Genomic DNA, 23,313 nt, shown 5'->3' on the forward strand with positions numbered 1-23,313 from the left:
GCTCCTCCTCCCCTGCCACTCAGGAACTGATGACAAGGCTGGGCTTTTTACTAGGAGAAGGGATCCCGGGTACGGCACGCATACCTATGGACGACAAGAATGAAAAGAAGGTATTTCATTTTCTCCCTCCCCTCCAACTCCCTCCCTCTTCCAACAGCAGCTGCTGCCACTGCTGCAGCACACAGATAGAGAGATAGAGGAGAGAGGGAAAGGATGAGAGAAGGAGGTAGTTGTGACAGTGTAACAGAAGAATGGATTTTTTTTGTTGCAGCTTCATTAATTTCTTCCCCTGTAAATTATCTTTGGATGGGGATTTCGGAGGCACCTTTGGGAATTATTATTTGGGCACAAAAAACAACGGTAACTGTCAAACAGTTTTGTTTGAGATGTTAAAGATGTTCTAAAGAAAGTAAGTGCCTATTTAAAATTATCTGCATGTGGTTTTATTTCAGTGCAGGCTCTCCAGTGTGGTGTGTGTCTCCCAGTAACTTGAGTGCTATTCCAGGGGCTCTTGAGTATGTAACAAGAGTGTCTGAGCCCGGGTCCAGAAATAGAGTTATGTTAGGTCTGAGCCTCAGTTTGTTTGGCTCTACTAATTAAGCTGGGGCTGTGTGAAGAGCAAAGCAAAGCCCAGCTCTCATGTCTTGGATGCGTTTTGACAATTCTAGGAACATGAAAGAGACTTATAAAGTAATTTATGAATTAGGTTCATTAGTTGAGCTGTCAAAAAAGGAGACGTGCAGTATGGGAGCGTAATGGTTTTTACTTTGTGTTTGTTTGTGTGCGTGTAGGTGTGTGTTTTCAGAGCTCAGTTGGGGAGGAGCACATTATTGTCATCTGCCAGCAATTCTCTTTTCCTCCATACTGCTGTTTTACAACATGTCTTTAACTCAGCATGTTGTTTTTAGTTCTGCCTTACAGTAAATTATTAAATGTCAGGAAGCTGTTTGGCTCTTACTGTGATTTGTTAGGTGGCATAAGCTCTGGGCTGCAGCCTTAGGTTAGAAATTGCCAGGCAAAAACTACTGGCATGCTTTTGCAAAAAACAGGTGAGACTTAGAAATAGGAAATGTTATGTAGTTGCCATTAGCATTCCACAAGTTGTTAATGATGCCTTAAGCCATGCAGCGCCCTCCTGTTCTGCTGTTTGTATTCTTTCAGCATGCCACTGTACAAACATGCAGAGCTTTAAACAGTCAGTACATCTCGAACAAGAGGTTAGTCCCACTTCTGTCTCAAATTAGCTAAGCATTAAAGAGTCTTACTATTTTGTGAGTTCAGTCGGGTTGAATTTGAACACCCCCAAAAAAAAATAAAAATAAACCACACACACACACACACACACACACACACACATTTTCTGTTATTTTGAAATACTGCTTTAATGTTTTAAGCAGGACAAAGATTTCTATTGTTTGTCAAACTCAATTATAATCACTACGTATGTACAGTAAGAAGTACTGTGGTTGGTGCAGTTGGAGTAAATAATTATCATCAAAGATTTTAGTGCATTAATATGCAGTATGTGAAAGAGGCTTAAAAAATGCTTTGCTGGGATGCTGAGACAATGCACAGCCTTGGTAGTAAGGGCTGCTCGAGAAGCTAACTGTGGGTGAGAGTCTCAGGCAACAAAATATCTGCAAACGAAGTTGGTGTATTGAGGATGAGGGTTGTTTTAATTTGACCTGGGCTTGTAACAGTAGTTGTAATATTGGACTATTTTATGTGAAAATAGGTAGTGATTGATAAAATGTATTAGCATTCCTCTGATGTGACCAAGGTCCCAAAGAGACTGGATTATGGAAAATCATGGAGCTACATTATGGACATTTTTGTATGCTGTCTTTTTGTCTGTAAAGATAGCACTGTGCCTGCTAAAGAAATTGCCCGTTGGTGAAAAATAAAGTTTGTTGAATGTAATGGACTTTATGTGAGTGAGGGAGACAAAATGAGGGAAGAGTTCTTAGTCAGTAATAATCAGGCTCAGTCTCTGGTGTGGAACTGTTTGAAGGCTTTGGTTCTTCTTACAGTGGGACAAGGATGACCTTCTTGAGCTACAGTATATTGTGTACTATATCAGAATACATTTGAAGGAAGATGGGGAAACTGGAGAAACCAGCTTTAAATTGGATTTCTACAGTTGTCAAACAAAGATTTGGTGGCTGTATGGTTGTCAGACAGACTTGATGGCACGAGAAAGGTATCCATTGTGTCACAACAAAGTAGAGACTTCTTCCCTTGTGAAATTGTCTTTGGGTCCTTCATTTGAGTGTGTAATTTTCAAGCCTTGCCCCATTTATAGTGTTTATACCCTTCGGCTTGTGTGTCATGCTCACATGTGAAAGGCTTGTTTATTTGTGAGGGACTTTTTTTGCATTGCTTCCACATGCTCCAGGTCAAATAGGCAATGAACTTGGATAAAATCATTCTTTACAGTTTTCTCAGTTCTTCTTCCAAATAAGGTTGGAAAAAAAAATTTTGTTGTATTTATTGCTGAAAAAATTTGTACATGTTGCCAGCTGACAGTTTATATTGAGTTGACTCCATACTTCATTGACATATTTGATTAGTACAGCACATTCTTGGTGTACCTTAACCCTTTTTTCTATCTCCCTTCTCCCCAGTGCTCTGTGACTAGCCAGGGTATCAGCCCCTGCTCTACACTGACCAGCAGCACGGCGTCTCCCAGCACTGACAGCCCATGTTCCACACTCAACAGCACCACCAGCCGCCCCCCTCTCAGCCGCTCCAGCCCATGTGGGACCATCACAAGCCCCAGCTCCACACTTGAGAGCAAGGACAGTGGAATAATAGGTGAGAAATAACCAACTCCTCCATTGTACCCAAATAGCAACTTGTATTGTGCAGGATAAACTTGTAAGACTAGTAGCACCCATGTCCTTACTTAAAGGTAACCTTTGGAGTTTTTGAATAGTAGCACAATAGAGCTATGATGTTTTACGAGCAAGTCCTAGTCCGAACACGTGGCCGGCGCAATACACATTCTTGCCGCATGTTTTATGCTATTGGCTATAGTAATGTGCAAATTGATGTAACAATGGGCCAAAAAGACAGTAAACAATATTTTTACAAATCAGCTTTGCAAATGTTTTATGAGGAAGCAAATGCATTCAACACCTTTGTCAGGCCTCAAGGATTCACACAATGTGTTTTTGTTAAAGCTAGCCACATGTGGGCTAGTGGTGGAAATGGTGGAAATGTTTTACTTTTGTACTGCTTTTGTATTTGAGGCAGTTGTCTTAAATTGTACAGGATGATACGGTGTAGTCTCTCATTCGTCCAGGAGTGTTCTATTGTAGAAAAGGTTTCAGTCGTAGTCATCTGGACACTGTTTTCAGAATCAAGACGTTTCGGCTCCCATCCGGAAGTCATTCTCAATTGTGAAAAAATGGCACGGGAACTCAGAAATTTAAGCTACTCTGTGTTACATAAGCCCTGTCCTCAGGAAGGAGTCTACCTGAGTATCTGTTGATTAGCTAGTTTCACCTGAAACTGACCTAATAGTTTCCATGATGGCCCAGTAATCAGTAATCAGGCCTATTGTTTTCTGGCTGCACCTCCCTCATCACTGTTAAGTACCTGATTAGCATGTGATTGGCGTGACCAAGGTACTAATACACTGTGGTAGACTTTGGGCAGATTGAATCTCAGACCACATTTCTGTTCAAAGAGGGGTTTTCTTTTTTCACAAAAATGGCTTCCTTGACACCCCGTTCAAACCAACTCTTCTCTCTACTTAGAATCTTCACCTCGCTGGCTTCAAATGAGTGGTTTGTAGCTTTTGTTGCATCGGGTGCTTTTGTTGCACCCGAAACGTCTTGATTCTGAAAACAGTGTCCAGATGACTGGACTGAAACCTTTTCTACGATGTACAGGATGATGCAAAACTAAACCATTCAACGGACATAATGCATGCTGTAGAATGTCAAATAACCAGCTTCAAACTTCACCTGTGGAACCTTTGCCAATGGTCAGCAACCACGTTTGGAATGCCAGTGATGAGCCAAGTCAGCTAAAGATCCATTGGGAAACCAGGCACAGTGAATCAACAGCTTATTTATTAGCGTGAGTAGCCCACCTCAGAGTAATGACAAACAATGCCAGCTTACCAGTGGCTCAGTCAGTTGCTGGGTTTGATAAAAACATAGATAATGACAAAGGCTCTGCTGACATCTCAGTAATCTTTTCTTTTTGGCATTTATCCCGCACAAATCTTCACAACAGATTTATCCTACAATCATCAGCACAGATTCCTCAGCACACACTTACTATATTACTATCACTTATTACAGTATTTCCTATGAAGCTCTTTTATTTCTAATTTGCAATCTGAGAATTGTTGCACTTGCACTTTGTGATTTAGACCAAAAAGTCTCACCTGCGTGGTGTCACTCATTCATCATTTTGTTAAACCCACTGAGTTTTTTGTGGGACTGAATAGCATTTGTGTCAGGTTGTATTCATCCTCTACCATGTGTCAGTTATTGGGTTTATATAGAGCTGTTCCGGTATGAGAGAGCATTGAGGTGACAGTTGCCACAGTTTGACGTTGTATTGTATCTCTAGTAATAACCCTGTAAGACATCTGCGGATTTACACAAGCTGACAGGAGTATGACGTAGTCTATATGATATATTAATCCGTCTGCGGTTTCTACTCACAAAGCTTTCAGTGGCTATACAAATGTTAGAAATTCATTCTGAAAATGGCTTTTGAATATTTGTAGTGAGGATTCAATAGCAAATTGTAACTGTATGATCCTCCAGTTATCCTCGGTTGAACTTAAATAATTTCTGAAGGCACTGGTAGATTTTGGGGAAAGAGTTAGCAGCTGGGAATAAGATTTAACATTTTCCTTATCCTTGTATGAACTAACTAGCAAATCACACATTTTATGCCTATTTACGTAACTGATTGACATGATTGTTCTGCAGGAGAAAAACAATGCGTGCCGAAGCCAGATATAACACAACAATTTGGATTTCCAATACTGCAGAATTGACATAACTGATTACCACGAGTCAGTCATTCTGTCCCCCCAGAGCAATATCATAGCTAACTGCTAAATAATTTATGGAAGCTTTGAGTATCTTCCTGCATGGAGCATCGACATGCTGCCGCCCAGGATGAGACATACAGTCACGTTGCATGTGTTGTAGTCTATCTCATTATAAAGCTACTTTGCTTGTGTCAAATCAAAATTTATTTTGTGAGAGAATGACACGATATGACATTGGTCTACAACATCCCACCTTGATAAGACTGTGCAGGCGCATAAAAGAACAAAGCTATGTTGTGTCCACAAGTCCGATTCCAGCCTGTGATTAATATTCCCTGTTCTTTGAAGTTTGACTCTGACTCTGATTTCAAAAGCACATTCATTTTGCTTTGTACTGTGTTAAAAGGTCCTTGGTGGAATTGGGGAGGCTTTGCAATGTCGTTAACATTTACAAAACAGTTTCTGCACAAGGTGCATGGAGAAGGACTTATAACAGCCCTTTAGTAATGACCAATAGCTGCTTTTGGTATGGTAAAATGATAATCTTGTTATAGGTTTGAATAAATAATAAGTTATTGTAATAATAATAATGTCAGGGGCTATAGTTCAACCAAGTAAGCAATCACTACAACATCTTCTACACCGCAATGACTGCTAATTCAATGCTCAGAGCAGGGCTAGATGTGACTGGTGTCATGAATGACTTCATATTTGCCCAGGTAAAAGGCACAGGAGACACAAGGTCCAGGATGTGTTATATTAATGTTAGTGATGATGCAACGTGCTGCAGCATTATGAAATCCAGATTAGGAGTGTGTGATGCAAATGCAGACAGCTGGCCTGTCAGTTCCAGTTCTCTGACTGTACTGATGTTTCTCTATCCAGCTGCCTGTCATTGTGTAGTTTTGGCCCTCCACTCATCTTTTAGGATTGTATTAGAAGGCCGGGTTGGCCTGAGGGAGGATTAAAGGATTTGTTGTTCTGTTAGCAAAACACCTGTCTGAGCTCAAAAATACCAAAGGCAGTTTTCAACACTAGTTCTTCACTCAGCATTTTTATGTTTAAGTGTGAATTTTGTTTCATAGTACAGCATCCAGTCGCTATGTTATTGGACGCTTCAACTGATGATCCTTGAAAAGAACAAGACATTCGAAGAGTCTGGGCACAGGAAATGAAGAGGAAACAAGTCCATGGCATCATGTATTTCCAGTTTTCAAGCAGACTGTCTCTGTAAATAAAAAATCAGGTGGTGAATAGTGTTGATAAGGGTAATGAGGAAAAGCAGAGTTATTCAAAGTTAAAAGTTCCATTACAGCTCAGTATCTCATTAGAGACAGATAAATGTTCATAGCACACAAAGAACATCACTCTCATATTTCTCGCCTCTTCCCCTCATCTTACCTCCTTCACTTGCTCTAATGCCCTCTCTGTTTTCATCTCTTCTCAGCCACCATCACTAGTTCTTCGGAGAATGATGACCGCAGCGGCTCCAGCCTGGAGTGGAGTAAGGATGGCAGCCTGAGAGGCAGCGGGCGCCATGGCCTGGCACCGAGTGTGCGGGCTGATACCTGCTCTCCTGTGGCCGAAGAAGACTCCAACAGTGCCACAGCAACACCAGTCGACACCCCATCCAGGACAGGTCAGCAGCAGCAGTCCAACACATCAGCTGGGGCACCACAGCCTCCAAGTCACTCACCTGAGGGACCCATTCCATACCCACAACAGACATCTTCTTCCCTTATGATGCCGAGGCCGAACTCTGTAGCAGGTAAGAGCCCTTGGTTTTTGAGCTCTTGAAATATGGATGCCTTCTGTGCAGAGGGGGGAAAGGAATGGATCTGTATACCTTTCCTCAGTGACTGTTCTTTCATTTAGCATTATGTGACACATTTTACTTAAGCTTTTTTCTTGTAGCCTTGTAACCTTTTGTTATGCTGACAGTAAAACTGTGACTGTGCTTGCATTGCCAGTCAGTTCAAGATTGTGATGTTATGATATGACCTGTGCCTGAGGCTGACAAGTGTCGTGTCATTTCTAGTCCAAAAAAGTGACAGACACAGACAGGAAAAGGCATGTGTAGATATAGAGGGAATGAGAAGTTTGGGATTAGGCAGCTGTTGTATGTTGTGCCTCAGCCCTGCCTGCCATGTCTGACCTAAACGCAAGTCACTGTCTGGTTGATCTGTTCTGCATTCCTGCCCTGGAACTTCCCTGGTATGGTCCGCCATATCCAGTCACAGTTGTTGATATCCCACGCTACCCCCACTGCTCCAGCAAAATATGCCTCCCTTGGGTTTGACCTTGATGGAATATAGTAACTATTCACTCATGTCTACTGCCAATTCAGAGTGTTTTTTCTATTTGATGACATCTAGCTCAGGTTTCTATTCTTGATTTCAAATGCACTTATTGTAAATCGCTTTGTACGAAAGCATTTGCAAATTGAATGTAATGCAATGTAAAGGTGCCATGGTTGTCTCAAAGCCCTTATAATTTACAACAAGTAGCCCACTTATCTGCTGAAGGTAGCCTGCTTATTCTAAATTGTCTCTGCAGTGTTCTCTTTAACTTTTGGTAAGAGAGTAAGATAGAACGGGTACTAGAGATAGAAGCAGAACAAATAGTACATTGTTGGTGCATAGCCTGTTGTCAGACATAGTATACATGCCATAGCTTATGAATGTATTTCACACACTGTGCAATGCTTTTGCATGTAATAGTGTTTCTACAGCCCACAGTTGAATCTGTGTCCATGTAGTAAACGTAAAGTGGTACATGGCATTGTGCTGAACACGCCTGTTCAGTGGCCATTCTGTTCTTCCATGAGTCCATACCCTTTCATTATTTTGCTGCTGACATAAATCTGAACGGCACAGACACACACTGGCTCATAAAGCCAACAGACCAGGAAATGCTTGACTGTTTGTGTGTTGGCTTGCGTGTGAGTAACAGTGTGCTCATCTTCCTGTGTGCTCCAAGAGTTTATGGGCTGATGACATAGTTATGCAGCGTTGCCCTCTAGGGACCTGCAGAATTCACACCTCAGATTTTACGCTGTGTGGCAAAGAACATCAAGGACATGGTGAGACAACTTAATTTATGGCCCAAACCAATCTGTGTCGGTGTCACGGTGTGCCAGGGACAGTGCTTCTTTTCAGTTGATGCTCAAGGAAATTGTATTCAATAAAAAAATAATGATTCTAAAGAAGCAATTACTGAAGCAGGAAGGAGCCAAATGCAGGAGATACCATTGTACAAAACAAACAAAAAAAATGTGTTCATCATTAGTGCATTCACTCTATGTGCCAGAACCTTGGTTACTATTTTCCACTGTGTACCTCTGTATGCAGCACATTGGATAACGAGATGTCTGCTGTGAATATGCCTTTACTTTGTTGATAGACATTAAGTAAAGACGTGGAGATCCAACATGAAAAGAAATATAATGGCTGAATTTTATTTGCTTAGAAATACTGATGCAAAACTTCAGATACAAGTAGATAAATGATCCCCTACTCCCTAACAGATGCAGGGGGTTGAGGAAAGTTCTGTTTTTCATAGTAGTAATTATTCCACCATGAGATTGCTTCTTACCACATTTCTCATTGATTCACTTTTTCTGACACACTGCTACCTAGCTACCTAATGATCTATGTGGTACTGTAGGCTAACATGACATATCTAAAAAAAAAAGATAGAGCCAGTATGTTGTCACTATTGGGTTGGAGTAAAATATTTTTATTTCATACTCTCATATTTTTATGCAGTAGACTTTCATTCCATACACTTGGGATGAGAGTCAGCACCTCCAGGTCTGAGACCATGGCACTCTGCTTGAAAACGGTGGATTTCTCCCTTTGGGTTGGGAGCGACTTCTACTCTTAATGAGGTCAGGTAGTACCACAAGCAGATTTGTGTGGAGTGGAGACCTTGGACCGGACTGTTACGGTGAAGAGGGAGCTAGGTATGAAGGCAAATCGCTCACATTCCAACCAACACCTATAGTCATGAGCATAGTAGCAACCGAAAAGGTGAGATCACATACAAACAACCAAAATTAAGTTTTTTCGCAAGGTGTCTGGGAGCACCCTTAGGCACAGCGTGAGGAGCTTGGACATCTGAAAGGAACTCTGTAGCTACTCCTTGAAGCTTAAACGAGCCAGTTAACACTAGAAGTGCCAGAATTCCAAACTTACTAGAATTGCCGGAAGCGGTCATTTTGACCGCTAGATTCCAAACTCTATAATCTCTAATGATAAATTACCCAAATGGGAGATTAACGCATTTATTGTGTTAGGATATCTTTTAAAAAACAAATAACACCAAAATATACATTTAAAAAACTTTAATTATACATTTATCAATATTCATATCATCGCATATGGTAAACCGTAATTATTGCATACGCTATATTCACACCAGTGTCACCGACTCCCGCTTTGCCTTCAGCCCATCGGTGATGCCCACGCTTGTGTGTACGGAGCTCAGCAAACATACATTATTCCTCGGCTTTCCCTGGTAGATGGTGAACGTCGCTTCTACACATGGCACACTGATGTGCTGAACAGCTCCGCTTGCTCTTTTGCGGAGGGGGGCGACTCACGCTTAGTTTTCCCCAGGGTGCCAACCAGGCTGGTCTTCTTGGCCTGTAAGGCGGTGGCTAGTTTCAGAGAAGAGAAGAAATTATCTGGTAATATTTCTTCCCTTCCCCAGGAATGGCTCCCCCAGTTTCAGCTCCACACTTTCTCCCACGAGCTGATCTTTGCTCCGCGTCTCCTCTTTTCCCAGAAACGGAGCCCCGTTCAGCATGGATTTTGAATTGACATCTGCAGCTAGCCAAAATTGTCAGGTCATGAGCTGTCACTACGGTGCTGATGTGCCTCAGCCACAGTGCAGTCCCTGATGTGTTTCAGCATGCCATCGTCAAACACACACAAGAAGGCCGTGAGCTGTGTGTGCTGTGGGGCCAGCACAATAGAACAATAGAATAGCGCGAAAGTCACTGCGGTCAATATGACCGCGTATGGCCGAAATAGGTAAAAATAGGTAAAAATGATCATATTTTCTTTGCCTTTTGTTTAATTTATATAAAACCTATTGTAAATAAAAATACAAATACTTTTAGGAAAAGTCAGGTACCAGCAAGATTGTATTTTTTTATTCAACAAAGTTATTGCACATATAAATTTCAAAACGGTCAAAATGACCGTCGTGGCCATTCTAGTGTTAAGGCTGCTCGGGCATCTCTAGAGCATCCATGAGGCATTGAAAGAGGTGGAGACCCTGGGGCGGACTCAGAACAAGCTGGGGGGATTTCATATCCCACCTCACACCTCAGGATCCCCCAAGAAGAGCTGGAGTGTGTGGCTTTAAAGAAGAAAGTGTGGGTAACATTATTTTGCCTGTTGACACCTTGACCCTGATATGTGGTTGAAAACGGAGGGATGGAGGGGTGGATGGATGGATGAATGGATTTCCCAGACCTTGCGGTCAACAGATTTCATAGAAAACTATTTTTCACTGAAAGTAGAAAATAATAAAACCTTACTGTTTTTGTTACATCATCTGGCAACCCATCCCTTGGTGATACCTAGAATAAAGCAGAATATAAAATGTACTTCACCCATCTAAATGAAACACTGTGCTGTTCTTGTATCGATTGACCAAGCATTGGAATATCAAGGTAACTACAACAGACAGTTAAGAGAAACACATAAAGTTGCTGAGAGTTGCAACACAAAGGCCAAATTTTCTCAGAGGCAAAGCGGATTTTGTCCATCTGCCTCATGCCAATCAATGGGTGTATAGCTGGGCCTCTAGAATGTTAGCTATGTATGTAGAAGGAATGTCCGCATATTGCCGAGAAGTGTCATTTGTACTGCCTTGGTGAACACACACACTCATACTGTGGATAGCTTGCCCTGGGCTGCTGTGGGAACTCAAATAGCACTGTGTGGAGGCTGCATGTGCTGTGGCAAGTTGCACAAATGTTGGCTTCCACCACCTGTCACCACCGACAGAGCTGAATTCAGATGCCTCTTTAGGAGCAGTTTGTAATTATATCATTAGTTGGCCGTCTAAGGAACTATCATGGCCTTCATTCTTAATAGAAAATATTTTCTGCCATATCGTGTAAGGCAGCATTAAGAACTTGTCACCACAGCAACCCCAACAGGCACCACAGACATTCATCATCCATTTAATATCAAAATATACCCTGTTTTTAAAGGTCATAGCTGGCACATGTAGGGGCTGTGTGGGATACATAGAAAGTCCAAAAAAATGTGTTTTTCCTTTTTTTCCTGGGCTTCTTTGTGTTTTCAGAGAACCTTTATGGAAAAAAATGGTTTTCTCATGTCCTTGCAGCAAACAATCTCTAAGCATTTAACCTCCCTTGATAATGCAGTGGTCTTTCTACAGCCCAGAATTAAAAGCCTGCCGAGACAGCTCTCAACAAACTAACAACATTTTTTGTTAGGGATGTAAATGGCTTAACAATGATTCAGTTTGATTCACAATATCTCAAGAATAGTTCTTATTTATTTTCAGTATGGTGCAGTTTTATAAATGACAATTGAATTCAGTAACTATCAGTCAAAATTGTATAACCATCAAATATATGTGCTCAATGCATGTCAGGCTAGGTGAAAAATATGCAACAGAATAACTCTGTAAAAGCAAAGAGAGTAAAACAGATTTCCCTCCTAGTATTTCACTAAATATTTTATTAAATTGCAGTATAACACTCACTAACATTCACATCTTAAGACTGTTTGCCTAATATGGTTTTGTCAATCAATGTTTAAACCGAGGTATAGACTGAATATCTTTTTGTACCTTTGTAATCAGTATGTTTTTGTATGAAAAAATGTCTGCCACATTTTGTGCGGGAAATAATCTAAATGTGTTTAATGATTTTATCGTGAATAGTGTTGACCTCATATTTCAGCCTGAGCAGTAGTGTAAGGCAGCTAGGTAGTTTGTTCCATTGTTCTTTATCGTTTGTTTACGATCCAGAATTGTAGAATATGCAAATTAATCTAGCAATTGATGTCATGTTGGATTTAGCCTGTAAGGTCTTTTAAAAACAAACACTTTGTAAATGGGTGACAAAATTTCACTACATGTGTCCCTTACTCTTCATTATACTTAGGTAAATAAGAATTCTATGTTTGACCATTCGTGTTAAGCTTTTTAAAAAGGCTTACAGAGTCAAAGGGCCATATTAGTTCTGGCCACTGGAATTCCATGGTTTTGAAATCTTAGTTTGAGCTGCTTGTGATCGGGTTGCTCAGACAGGGAGATTGAGTTAGGGTCAATGTGGCTCAGGAATGGTGCTACAGTGCATCTGTGGTGTTTTGCTATTCAAGCTGAGCTTTGTGGACTGAGCCATGCTGAGGTACAGTACACACTCAATATTTGTTTCTACTCCAAAGTCCTCTGTTCTAACACAACTCATGCTTTGTAATATCTTTGCCAATGTTAATAGATCCAAGATCCTTCGTTAGACTGTGTCTTGACTTAAGGCTATGGGCTATAATTGACACGCAACTTCATGTATGTGTTGTTCCTCTATCGAAACCTTGCAGAACAGTGACAAGGTAAGGTGCAGCTCACATCTGTGTTTTATTAGAAGGACTGAAGTCATCTCCACCTGGTCCATGTGAACACAATCTCTTACTCAATGATGTTTGCAGAGGTCAGACAGTAATTTTTGCAAATTAAAAAATCATGTCTCTCAAACTGCTGCAGTACTGCAGCATGAAGACAAGTCATGGCTTTTTAAATTTGATATGCTGTAGTCTCGATGTAGTACTGGAGCAGAAGGGCATGATGTAACTGTTTTATCTGATATGCTGTAAGCTCATGTCTTCTCTGGTAGTTTTTCAAGACAATATTATCTGCTGTAATTTTTGGGCCGTGTCAACTTGTTTTTGTCAATGTTTTGTGATGTCTTCACTTCTGCCTCCAACTTTGTGTAGACATTGATCTGTTTAGTTAGAGATTGAAAAGAAAGCAAAAAGACAACAGATAACCCATTCATTTCCTGCAGTTCTCTGAAAAGGTCACAGTGACATCTTTTAAAATGTCCATTCTAAGAGAATTGTTGGTACCTCTATGTCACAGCAGGAGTGCGTTGCAGAGATCAATCTGCGATCAGTTTTGAAGAGCCATTTAAAATTCTGCTAAGTGGGTCTCCATTTAGAGATCAGAACTTGCCAAATGCCCAGTCTCAAAGGGACAGTGTGTTAGCTAACTACTCTCTGCCACCACAGAGCCATCTGGCTAAGTTTGATTGACAGCCCACTATTGAGAATTATGTAAAAGTTGTTAAGGAACTATGCAACAGTTATGATGGCGTGAATATCTTAATCTCCAAGGTCTCTTTTCTTCCTGGAGTTTTTGCAGTGAGATATGGCCTGGCTTGTGTTTCAAGTTGTGCATGCTTTTCCTGTGTAGAAAATCCATTTCAAAGCTACTCTCTCTTTATTGTGCTTTTAAGTTTGGACAGTGAAGTCTATAGTTATTTCATTGAGCATATGCTTTTTAGTCACGCTAGCGGCCTGACTCTAGGGATGGCTCTGCCGGTCGGTCTGTTGGTTTGTCTACCACTTTGGTCCAGACTGGAATATTTCAACAACTACTGGATGGAAATCCATGAAACTTTGTACAGACCTTAATGACATATTCCCCTCAGGATGAATTGTAATAACTTTTGTGATCTCTTAACTTTTCATGTAGTGCCATCACCAGATCAAAATTTCAAATAGTTTGGTTTGTGATCAAATACTTGCTACATATTTCTATCAGCCTCAGCTGTGCTTTGTTGTTAGTGCTAATTAGCAAATGTTAACATGCTAACATGCTAATCTAAGATACCAAACTTGGTAAACATACCTGCTAAACATCAGCATGTTCACATTGTCATTGTGAACATGTTAGCATTTGGTTTAAAGCACCAAATGTTCCTAAGTACAGCCTGACAGAGCTGCTAGCATGGCTGTAGACTCTTCTTTTTAACCAAATTTCTTTGGAAAAGATGGAACTTGATAAGTCTGCATAGTACTTGCATCATGCCATGTTGTTGAATTCTTGTATCAAACCTAGGTAGCAAGCTGCTTGTATGATCTGATAATATTTGGTTTGATTTTTAATTAGAGCTGGCCAGCTACAGCTGTAAGTCTGTGGTTTTCTTTACACTGAGCAGAATTTCTCAGATAGCTCCACACCCAACAAGCTTCACCATTCAAAAAGTTTGTTTAGGTTTAGGTTATAGATGGTTAAGGTTACAGTTTGTTTAGGGCCAGCATTGGGGGCAAGGTCTGCTAAAAATAGTGATGGATGCAAGCTTATTTCAGGCCAAGAAAGAAAGTCTCCTGTACATGCTGCAGTGAGTGTGTGCAGTGTTTCATAATCAAAGTGCAGCACTGGACATTTTGGAAAACTAAATCATTCTTCACAATCATAATATGTTAACATATTAAAATAATCCCTGACAAAGGTCTATGACAAAAACATAGTGAAGTTTGCGCTGACAGTGTGTGTGTGTGTGTGTGAATGGAAACTTTTTTATACATATTAATTTTTCACCTTTGATCAAGAAAGTGGACCGTTGCAGCTAGAGGAGTTTCCGTGGTAACAAGCCAAATTTGCGTGCAGGCCACTTAAAATCCCACTTTGCATTTAGTCATCTTAAGCTAAAGGAAATCAGACTTAACAGGTCAGAGAAGGACTAGAGCTAGAGGTGATGTTAAGGTTTTTAGAACAGACAATTCACCACCACCTCCTGAAACACAGTTATCACTAATAGGGATGGGTGGGTGATAATTTTGTATTTTTTTTGTCTCTCTATATCATGTTATTGTAACAAATTTCTCATATCAAGATTTCTGGGTTATAGTTCTCATATCTCACATTTTCAACACTTGGCCTAATAGGTGTACCTCTTTACTGTGTGATTTTTGAATACTTAAGTAAATATTATAACAAATTGAAATGAGATTACACAAGATAAAATAAATTTTACAACACAGGGTTGTGGATACTTCTGTATCTCTTGCCAGACGGTAGCAGGATGAACAGGCTGTGGCTTGGGTAGGTACTATCCTTTAGTATCCTTTGGGCTCTGTGCAGGTACCTCACCTCACTGATATCACTGATCCTTGGTAGGTTGGTACCAATGATCTTCTGAGCGGTTTTAATCACCCGCTGCAAAGCTCTCCGGTCCTGGATTATGCTAAGATAATTATCACAGTAATAATTTGTCCCTATCGCCCCTACATTTTTTACAGTGGGAGTAAGACTTCCATCTGTGTTATATCAACCAAGTACTTTGCCTTGCATTTTAGAGAGAATATGCAGAACTTCCAGCCTTACTCTAAAAACGGTCACACAATGGTTACAATGAACTCCTGCAACTTGAAAAGGCAAAAAGGTGGGCAAGTTGATGAAACTACTGATTGTATCCATTGGTAAAGAGCAGAGCGGAGTCAAGTCAGAGAGATAAGGGGGAGCAGTGGTTGGAGCAGAGGAGCTCAGCCCTCTTCCCTGTTCTGTCATGGGACAAACAGAACTGAAGGTTTCAAAGGGCAGACCTGCCTGAGGATAAAAGAATCCCATTTTCATCAGAATACAGTCTGACACATTTGTGCAGCTTCAAAGCCACTGCAAGCACAGACTTCAAGGTATCATATGTACGTTTTATCAATGAGTAGAGATGTGCAAGAAGGTGGGGTGGTTGAAGAGGGGTGGTGGTGGTGGTGGAGGGATATAAAGGCTTCCTGTGGGAATTCTTGGCCTTGAAAGAATTGTGGATAACAAGAGCTATGACTTAACAAAAAGGAAAAATAGTTATGGTGCAGGATGCATTGTCAGCAACAGGAATGAGGAAGTGTGTGCATTTAAACTACTGAGCAAGTCAAACTGAGTATTGCCTTCAGTCTTTGCTTATTGGACCCATGGGCAAAAAAATTTGCCTGGTGTAGAATGAGATTCAGTGTGGCTTTTGAGTTCTCCACAGAAATCTTGATGATCAGATGAGAAAAAAAAGAGAAAGACCTCTTCCTCTGGTCCAAATGTCCGTATTGGGCTTTAGTGGCGATTTGCTGCATAGAGTTGATGTTCTGTCCATGTTCTCTCTCTCCTCCTCTGTTCACACATCTCCCTCTTTTTCGCATCCCTCTCTCTTATCCCTTCACTCCCTTTTCATCCTATGCTTCTTGCTTACCAAATTGTGTGGGTGTGGGTGTGTGTGCGTGCGTGCAAATGCTTGCAGCACATGGACAGAGGTGTATGCATTTGTGTCGCAAGTGTAGGGAGGGTGACACTCTGGAAAGCATTGCATTAATTTAGAGAGTGCCTAATGCTGTGGATGCTGTGACTGGCTGTGCACTAGAGAGGAGGCAGCCAAGCCCTCTGCTCAGAAGCTGAATGCTGTCAGTGTGCCTGCATGGGAGCACTGGGGCAGGGGAATCGCTTTTGTGCCCTTGGTGAGCTCATCCTCTGGGAGCACTCTCCAGAGATTTAGCTGAGGGTCTGCATCCTGCCTAGTTGCCTGTATGCCTGCCCCAGTATAGTCCATACTGGGGACAAGGGGAAGGCTTTGTGAATTCCCACTGTGCTTCCTGGCTCTGCTGTTGGATGTAAGTAGCTGTTAAGTTTAGCTTTAGAATCAGGTTTGCTAAAGTGTGAGTGCTGTATTGCTCTGCACTCACTGACTTCAGATTTTGTGTTTACCTTTTGTTGATTTCTTTACTTTGTTCGTTGTAAGTTAGACTTTGTCCAATATAGTTAATTTTGAAAGCACTATCCACTGCAGTAAAAGTAATCATGAGGGCCTTCTTTTATTCCAGTCAAAGTTGTATTGATGGCAGCTTCCTCAGTTACTCTGTTGTCAGCAGACGGATTTTAATTAGTGGGACATTCCAGAGAGTAAGTTAGCGACCAAGTGAGGGCAGAGAGGGAGTGAAGAGAAGAGTTGAGTGTTTGTGACAGTCTCTCCCAGCTGAGGCTGATAAAGTACAAAGCAGAGGCTTTGATTCTGCTCTTCAACAGGGCCAAGAGAGCATGGATCACCATGGTGATAGCACTGTTGAACAGTGAACAGCAAATCGAAGAGAGACCTTGTCCCACTAATGCACATCTTTATTATGTTTACAGACCGTGTCTCATAATTCAAACGGGAAGTTTAGCTTTGTAATCACTGGCTCATCAAGTAGTAGTATCTGGATTTTTTTTTTTCTGGGTTCATTATAAAGATGTTGAAAGATTAACCCGTAGTAGAATTATTTCTTTTCTCCAAAATGGGTATAACATTAACAGTTATTTGGATAGTGTTCTCTAATGCATCACGTTATTTGGCCCTGTTCTTGAAAGATTGTTGATTCACAAATCCTGTGGTCTGTTCTGCATTATGGTGCTGAAATTACAGCTATTACAAGTAGATTGACAGTAATAAGTAATTTCAAAGCAATATAGCAGTGCGCCTGTAAAGTGAAATCTTTCTATAGCTTTCTCCAATTGGTTATTGTATTTTTATGAAAGGCAAAGGTAATTTGCTCTCTCTGTACACCCCAACAGGGGTGTTTGTGGGAACAGACCTCTTACTGCTATATTGTGAGTAGCTGTCAGCTCAAATCAAAGAAAAGGGGAGCTTTTCTGTCTTGACTTAGGGATACTGTTATTCTTTCTGCTACATTATACTGGTACCTGCACACACTGCCACAAGGAAACCACAAATGTCAGAGCGCACTGGCTTGCCTCTTTTTCACTCATATGCTCTCAGAGATGCCAGATGTAAATTTTATCTTGTGTGTTTCTTACAATTTATAGATAATGCCGCAGATACACTCAAGATGCACCAAAGCGTCTGCTTCACTTTCTTTTTATTTTCGTCTACAGCGACCAGTTCCACAAAGCTGGAAGACCTGAGCTTTCTTGATGAACAGCGCAACACCCCCCTGCGGACATCCATTCGCCTACCCTGGCATAACACAGGAGGAAGGCCACCTCAGGACTCTAAAGGTGACTGCCCTATGCATTGTTGCAAACATGGGAAACATGGGAAAACACATCACCTAATAAATTTACCAGTCAGTTCACTTATTTTGAGATAGTGACAATTTATACATATATGTTGTACTTTTTTTCTGTCGTAGTGTTACCCATGTCATTTGATGTTACTGTCAGCAGAGTGTAAAATGCCAACAACTGATTTATTAAAAGCAACTAATATTCATAGAATAAATGCATGGTGGTATTGGAGTATACATCACAATATATAGTGCAGTATTTGGACAGTGACATGTATTTTATTGTTTCAGCTCTACTCCACTACACTAGATTTCAAATAAAACAGTGACAATTGCTATGAGGATAAAGTGTTTTTGTTTCATCTTTAAAGGTGTTTGGTGTGTTCACATCCATATTGGGTTAACAGGGTAGGAATTGCTCTTTATGCTATTTAGAGGTATGTATAAAAAGTGCTACAGTTCATACACGGTTCATCTGATTAAAGCTAAATGTCAGCACTTCAACCTCATAGTCATTGTTTCATTTCAAATCCAGTGCGCTTAAGTGCAGAGCCAGAAACAAAACTGTCCAAATACTTACAGTATGCTGTAAACACTACTGCACTGACTTATATTAATGCTATACTATCAAAAAGCATATTTCCTGCACACATTTAGCTCAAATAAAATCATGCAAGGTTCCCAAGCCTTTATCTGGGTTATATGTTTTGAAACCTCGGTCTCACTGAGAGAAATCCCACAGAGTGAATATTTGATGAGAACATGAATAATTTAAAATTACATCATTAGATACTCAAACTATTTAACCCTCGTTTGAAAATGTCTTCTTCCTTTTCCACACCTCCTTAAACATGAAGTTGATACAGAAGCATCATGTCAGTGGATTCATTTTTATATCTCTGTGGTTATTGCCAGGGACTGCAGACAGTTGTATGCCACTTAATGTTACAGTCTTAAACTGAAATGTGATATTGTTTGTTGTTAGATGAGTGTGGGCAAGAGACACCACCATAGTCCACACAACAGGTCAGGTCAAAAGTTTGCCTGCAGATTACCAACAGAATATTCTGTAAATATGTTTTATTAAACCCCACATGCATCTGTATAACTGACTGTGTTATGCAAATGTTTCTATCCTGTTTAGATAAATCACAATGAGGACTTTGAAATTGTAGGAAAAAAACACTCATACATAATCTTATATGTCAAATGTATTAGTAATCATTATACTGGAAAACATGCAAAAATTCTTTTAAAGAATATTCTGGTGGCATTGCATTCTTAAAACGTAAAATTGTGTATGAGTCCTGCCAACCATCTTTCCATGTTCTCCTTTCCAAGCAGCCGTTACTTTAGATTTATTTCAGGTATTCCAAGTATTTTTTTTCACTATAAAAATAACTTATTTAAAATGGTGATGTAGTTATTGGCATGTGGTAATGAAGTTGGGCACAGGGACTGAAAAATCTCCTGTGAAACAAGCATCCAAGATTTTTGATTTAGAACACAGGCCAACAAGGCCAACAAATCAGCTTCTTTTAAACAGTCGAAATGTTTTTGTAAAAATCTGCAAAACCTAAAGTTAAGCCATTGCTAAGCCAAAGGTATAGTTCTTTTCAAAAGGAGTAGTAAATTGGCCAGTATGAAAGTAGGCAGAAATATTATTTTAGTAGTAGCAATAATAGCAGTAAGTTTAACTATCAACAGTAGTAGCAGCAGTAGTATGAGTAGTTGTAGTGATACTAGTATTAGTAGAGATAATCAGAGCTTTAAAAGAGTTCCTGAGTGAACAAGTGTTCTTAGATCTAATTAGTGCTGAAGTGGACCAGATGGAGAGTCCGCTTTCAAGTCCACTTACTTCGTGATTCCACTTAAATTAATATTCATCCAAGCTAAAGCAGACAATGAAGAAAAACACAGTTTTAAGACTACAATGTTCAGGTTTTTGATGTACGTGGCACACTCTGGAAGAACAAAACTATGGAAATTATCTTTAAACATTCCTTAAAAACTTGTATACAGTTACATGGCAATGTATGCAGGTTTGTCTGTAAAGGATGGAAGATGAATTTATTCTGGGAAAAATTAAAGTTGAACTATAACCCAGCATAATTGTTTTCACCTGGAGAAAGGTCCAATGTTGTTATTGCATGATTGTGTTATTGGCACATCATTCATAGGCTGCACAATAGCTTACAGTACACATTACTAGTAGTATCACTGACAGAAAGTGGGATTAATTCCAAAAACAAATTGAAGCATGTTTCATGCCTTTGTCTAAAAAGCAGTATCTCCGTCACTGCATATTTTTTTGCATTTGTGAGAAAAATAATGACCCAATTATTATTCTAATTTGTTTCTTTCTTATCCCTTTTCCTTAGCTCGTTTCACTCCCTACAAACCCGTGGACATCATGCTCAAGCCCTTGTTGTTTGAGGTGCCCAGCATCACCACAGACTCTGTGTTCGTGGGCCGAGATTGGCTCTTTCAGCAGCTGGAAGATGTCCTGAAGGCCAGCGAGTCCACAGAGAACCACGGCGCTGTAGTGGTGGGCAGCGTGGGTTATGGGAAGACGGCCATTATCTCCCGGCTAGTAGCACTGAGCTGCCACGGAGGCCGCATGCGTCAGATTGCCTCCAACAGTCCCAGTGCCTCCCCTAAAAGTAATCCATTTTTATATTTTCCTTTGGATGTGCTGCAAGTTTTTAGTTAAGATTTTCATTTTAATATTAGCTTGCAGAGTGTGGAAGTGAAGTGAGGAAATATCCACCAACAATATAAACTCAAATGTCATCAACTATTATTAACATTATGAACACATTATTCTATATTTATTTTATGTCTACATACATATGTGACAAAGTGTGTGTCTGTCTTCCAGGTGGTGGGGGACTAAGCACAGAACTTCCTCTCAGCCAGCCACCACAGCCCACTCCACCTTCCAGTGCTACCAACACGCTGAGGACCAATAGCTGCCCGGGGACCCCCGAAATGCAGCGACGTAGGGAAGAGGCTGTCAAACGCCTGGCTACAAAGGTACAACTTTAGCCAATACTGTACCTCAGCATTCAAGAGAAATCACAGTGTCAAAGAAACCTGAATGGAGAAAAAAAGATTGTCTCACTTCATCTTCATTAAACGATTGGTCTGATAACAATTGTCACCTGAGGGCAAAGTGTTATGATAATGAATCAATCATTATTTAAACAAATGTACAGGTATCTGCTATCTATGGTGTACATTAATTGATATACTGGGTATACTTTTTTGGACAGTTCTGTGTGTTCTTGCCAGTGATACTCTCCCTTATTACAAAGATGTTCATGGTGTGCAGAGTTGCTCTTAGTATGTATGAGATGCATTGCAGAAACCGGATACCGACTCAGCTCAGTTGATTTATGTTTATATGTGTGTATATATGATTTATGGTTGTTTATGTTCATTTGTTTGATATTCAGCCTATGAAAAATGGACGGTCTTCAGCAATCTGCTGAGATTATGACAGACAGTGCAGTGCCTCCATTGGTCTTTCAGAGACCTTTAATATCACAGGCTTGTTTGATTTGAGAAGCAGTGAGCTTAGTTAAGAACTTGGCCATGAAAAGCAAGTTCAGTATTAATGTCCACATCATCTCAGTACTGCAGTGTGACTGTGAGGAAGTGGGAAGATCGAAAACTTTGTCTCAGGTCTTTAGCATGCCCTTTTAGCTCAAAGATGGAAGGCATTTGCATTGTGTACCACAGGGTCTTTCTCTGCGCTGCCATAGGAACACACTAACAGTATAGTCACAACGTTTTATTATCCTGCGGTCTGACATTTACTTCATCAGCTGTCTGATGAAGACTCAGATAAGTCTTTTTTACATCCTTTAGAGAGGTTACATTTTAGCTTTGTAGCTTTTTCTTTCATTGAACAGCACTTCAAGTTGCAACACATTAAATTAGATAGACTAGACATGAAAAACGGTACATAACGTCTATAGCTTTTTATTTTCTGTGCACAGAAGATCGATTTCAGAATTTTAAGCCTTTATTGGACAGCCAACAGTCGAGTGATGACAGGAAATGAGAGGAGAGAGAGATTGGAAATTACATTTAACAAAGGTCTGCGGCCAGATGCAAACCGGCAACACTGCCATGGTCTGCGCTTTAAAGGGGAACATTGATTTTCCACATCAAAGTGTGTTTACATGTGTTGGGAGTACTAGTGCATATGTCAAAAAAGTTGCATAAAACCTTTTGCGTCTCCAGAGGGAGTTCTGATAAATTTGATAAATCTGATAAATTTCCTCAAGTGATGTCACTTGAGGCAGCGTCGGTGGGGCTGAAGACTAGCTGAAGGCAAGTTTGAAAATAAAAAAAATCTGGGGTTGTGGAGTTAGAAAGAAGTGAGCTTACCAGACCTCTGTAGCCTGCTCCTTATCTCTGCTTGAGGCTAGCAGTTCCAGGCTACTATAGCCACCACTAGCATAACACACCCGAATATCCAACTGAGCTGTTGGGGATTGAGTTGCATTGTGGGTAATGTAGGCACCATGAGACGATATCTATGTTTCTGCTGCTCAATTTTTTTTTTAAACTGTCCATCAGGAGTCCGACATTGTTATAGGATTGCAATGCAAAATCGGTGGAGTACTCTTTTAACCCTTGGCCACCAGTGCACCTCGTAATTAATTTAAACTAAATCTACAAACAGTTTCATTGTTAACATTTAGTAGTAAAACGTTATTAGGGGACCAAGCAACAAATGGACATCTACTAATTGTTATTAGTACCTACCTTCCCACTCTATGTGAAAGTCTGCGTATTTGAGATTGCTTTAGCTAAGAACAGTTGCATACTTTTAAACATTTGGCCGTGAACTAATAAAGATGACCTGAATGAGATGAAATCACTTTAATCAGCTTCAGTATTACTACCAGGTAAAATGGACGAACAGGGAATTTTTAAATATAAAACTTGCTTTTCAGTTTGTTATAGTAGCATGTGAACAGTTAAAACATTTCTGCATTTTAGTCAGCAACACTGTCATCATTATTGTAGACCACCTGTCCTTGACAGAGTTGGCAGCAAAGCCACAATATGGACCATATTTCTGCAATGCTTTCTCCGATTATGATGAAAATTGTTCAGTGGGCAGACAAGTCAGCACCGTGCCTGTCTGAAATGTTCTCTGCTTAATGCACTTTGGCTTGGTTTGTGGGATTACTGCTTGCAGCTGTCTTTTGGTTTTATTAGCTCCACATCTTTGGATTCTGCTAT

At 40.4% G+C, this 23,313-nt stretch overlaps 1 protein-coding gene across 9 annotated transcripts in view; it reads left to right on the plus strand.

Annotated features, from left to right (window-relative positions):
* tanc1b (tetratricopeptide repeat, ankyrin repeat and coiled-coil containing 1b) overlaps window positions 1–23,313 on the plus strand; it is a 110,884-nt gene that overhangs the window by 58,841 nt on the left and 28,730 nt on the right. For 8 of the 9 annotated variants that reach the window (XM_044218049.1, XM_044218051.1, XM_044218043.1 and 5 more), the window contains 6 exons: window positions 1–110; window positions 2,625–2,814; window positions 6,468–6,788; window positions 17,921–18,043; window positions 20,433–20,714; window positions 20,933–21,087. The exon at window positions 1–110 is cut by the window's left edge and continues 24 nt beyond it. In XM_044218049.1, coding sequence (XP_044073984.1) covers window positions 1–110; window positions 2,625–2,814; window positions 6,468–6,788; window positions 17,921–18,043; window positions 20,433–20,714; window positions 20,933–21,087 — 1,181 coding nt within the window. Of the gene's footprint in view, window positions 111–212; window positions 410–2,624; window positions 2,815–6,467; window positions 6,789–17,920; window positions 18,044–20,432; window positions 20,715–20,932; window positions 21,088–23,313 lie in introns of those variants that run through there. The other variant, XM_044218048.1, reaches the window with a different exon arrangement.

This window comes from Siniperca chuatsi, linkage group LG12 (assembly GCF_020085105.1).
Source record: "Siniperca chuatsi isolate FFG_IHB_CAS linkage group LG12, ASM2008510v1, whole genome shotgun sequence".
Taxonomy (NCBI): domain Eukaryota; kingdom Metazoa; phylum Chordata; class Actinopteri; order Centrarchiformes; family Sinipercidae; genus Siniperca; species Siniperca chuatsi.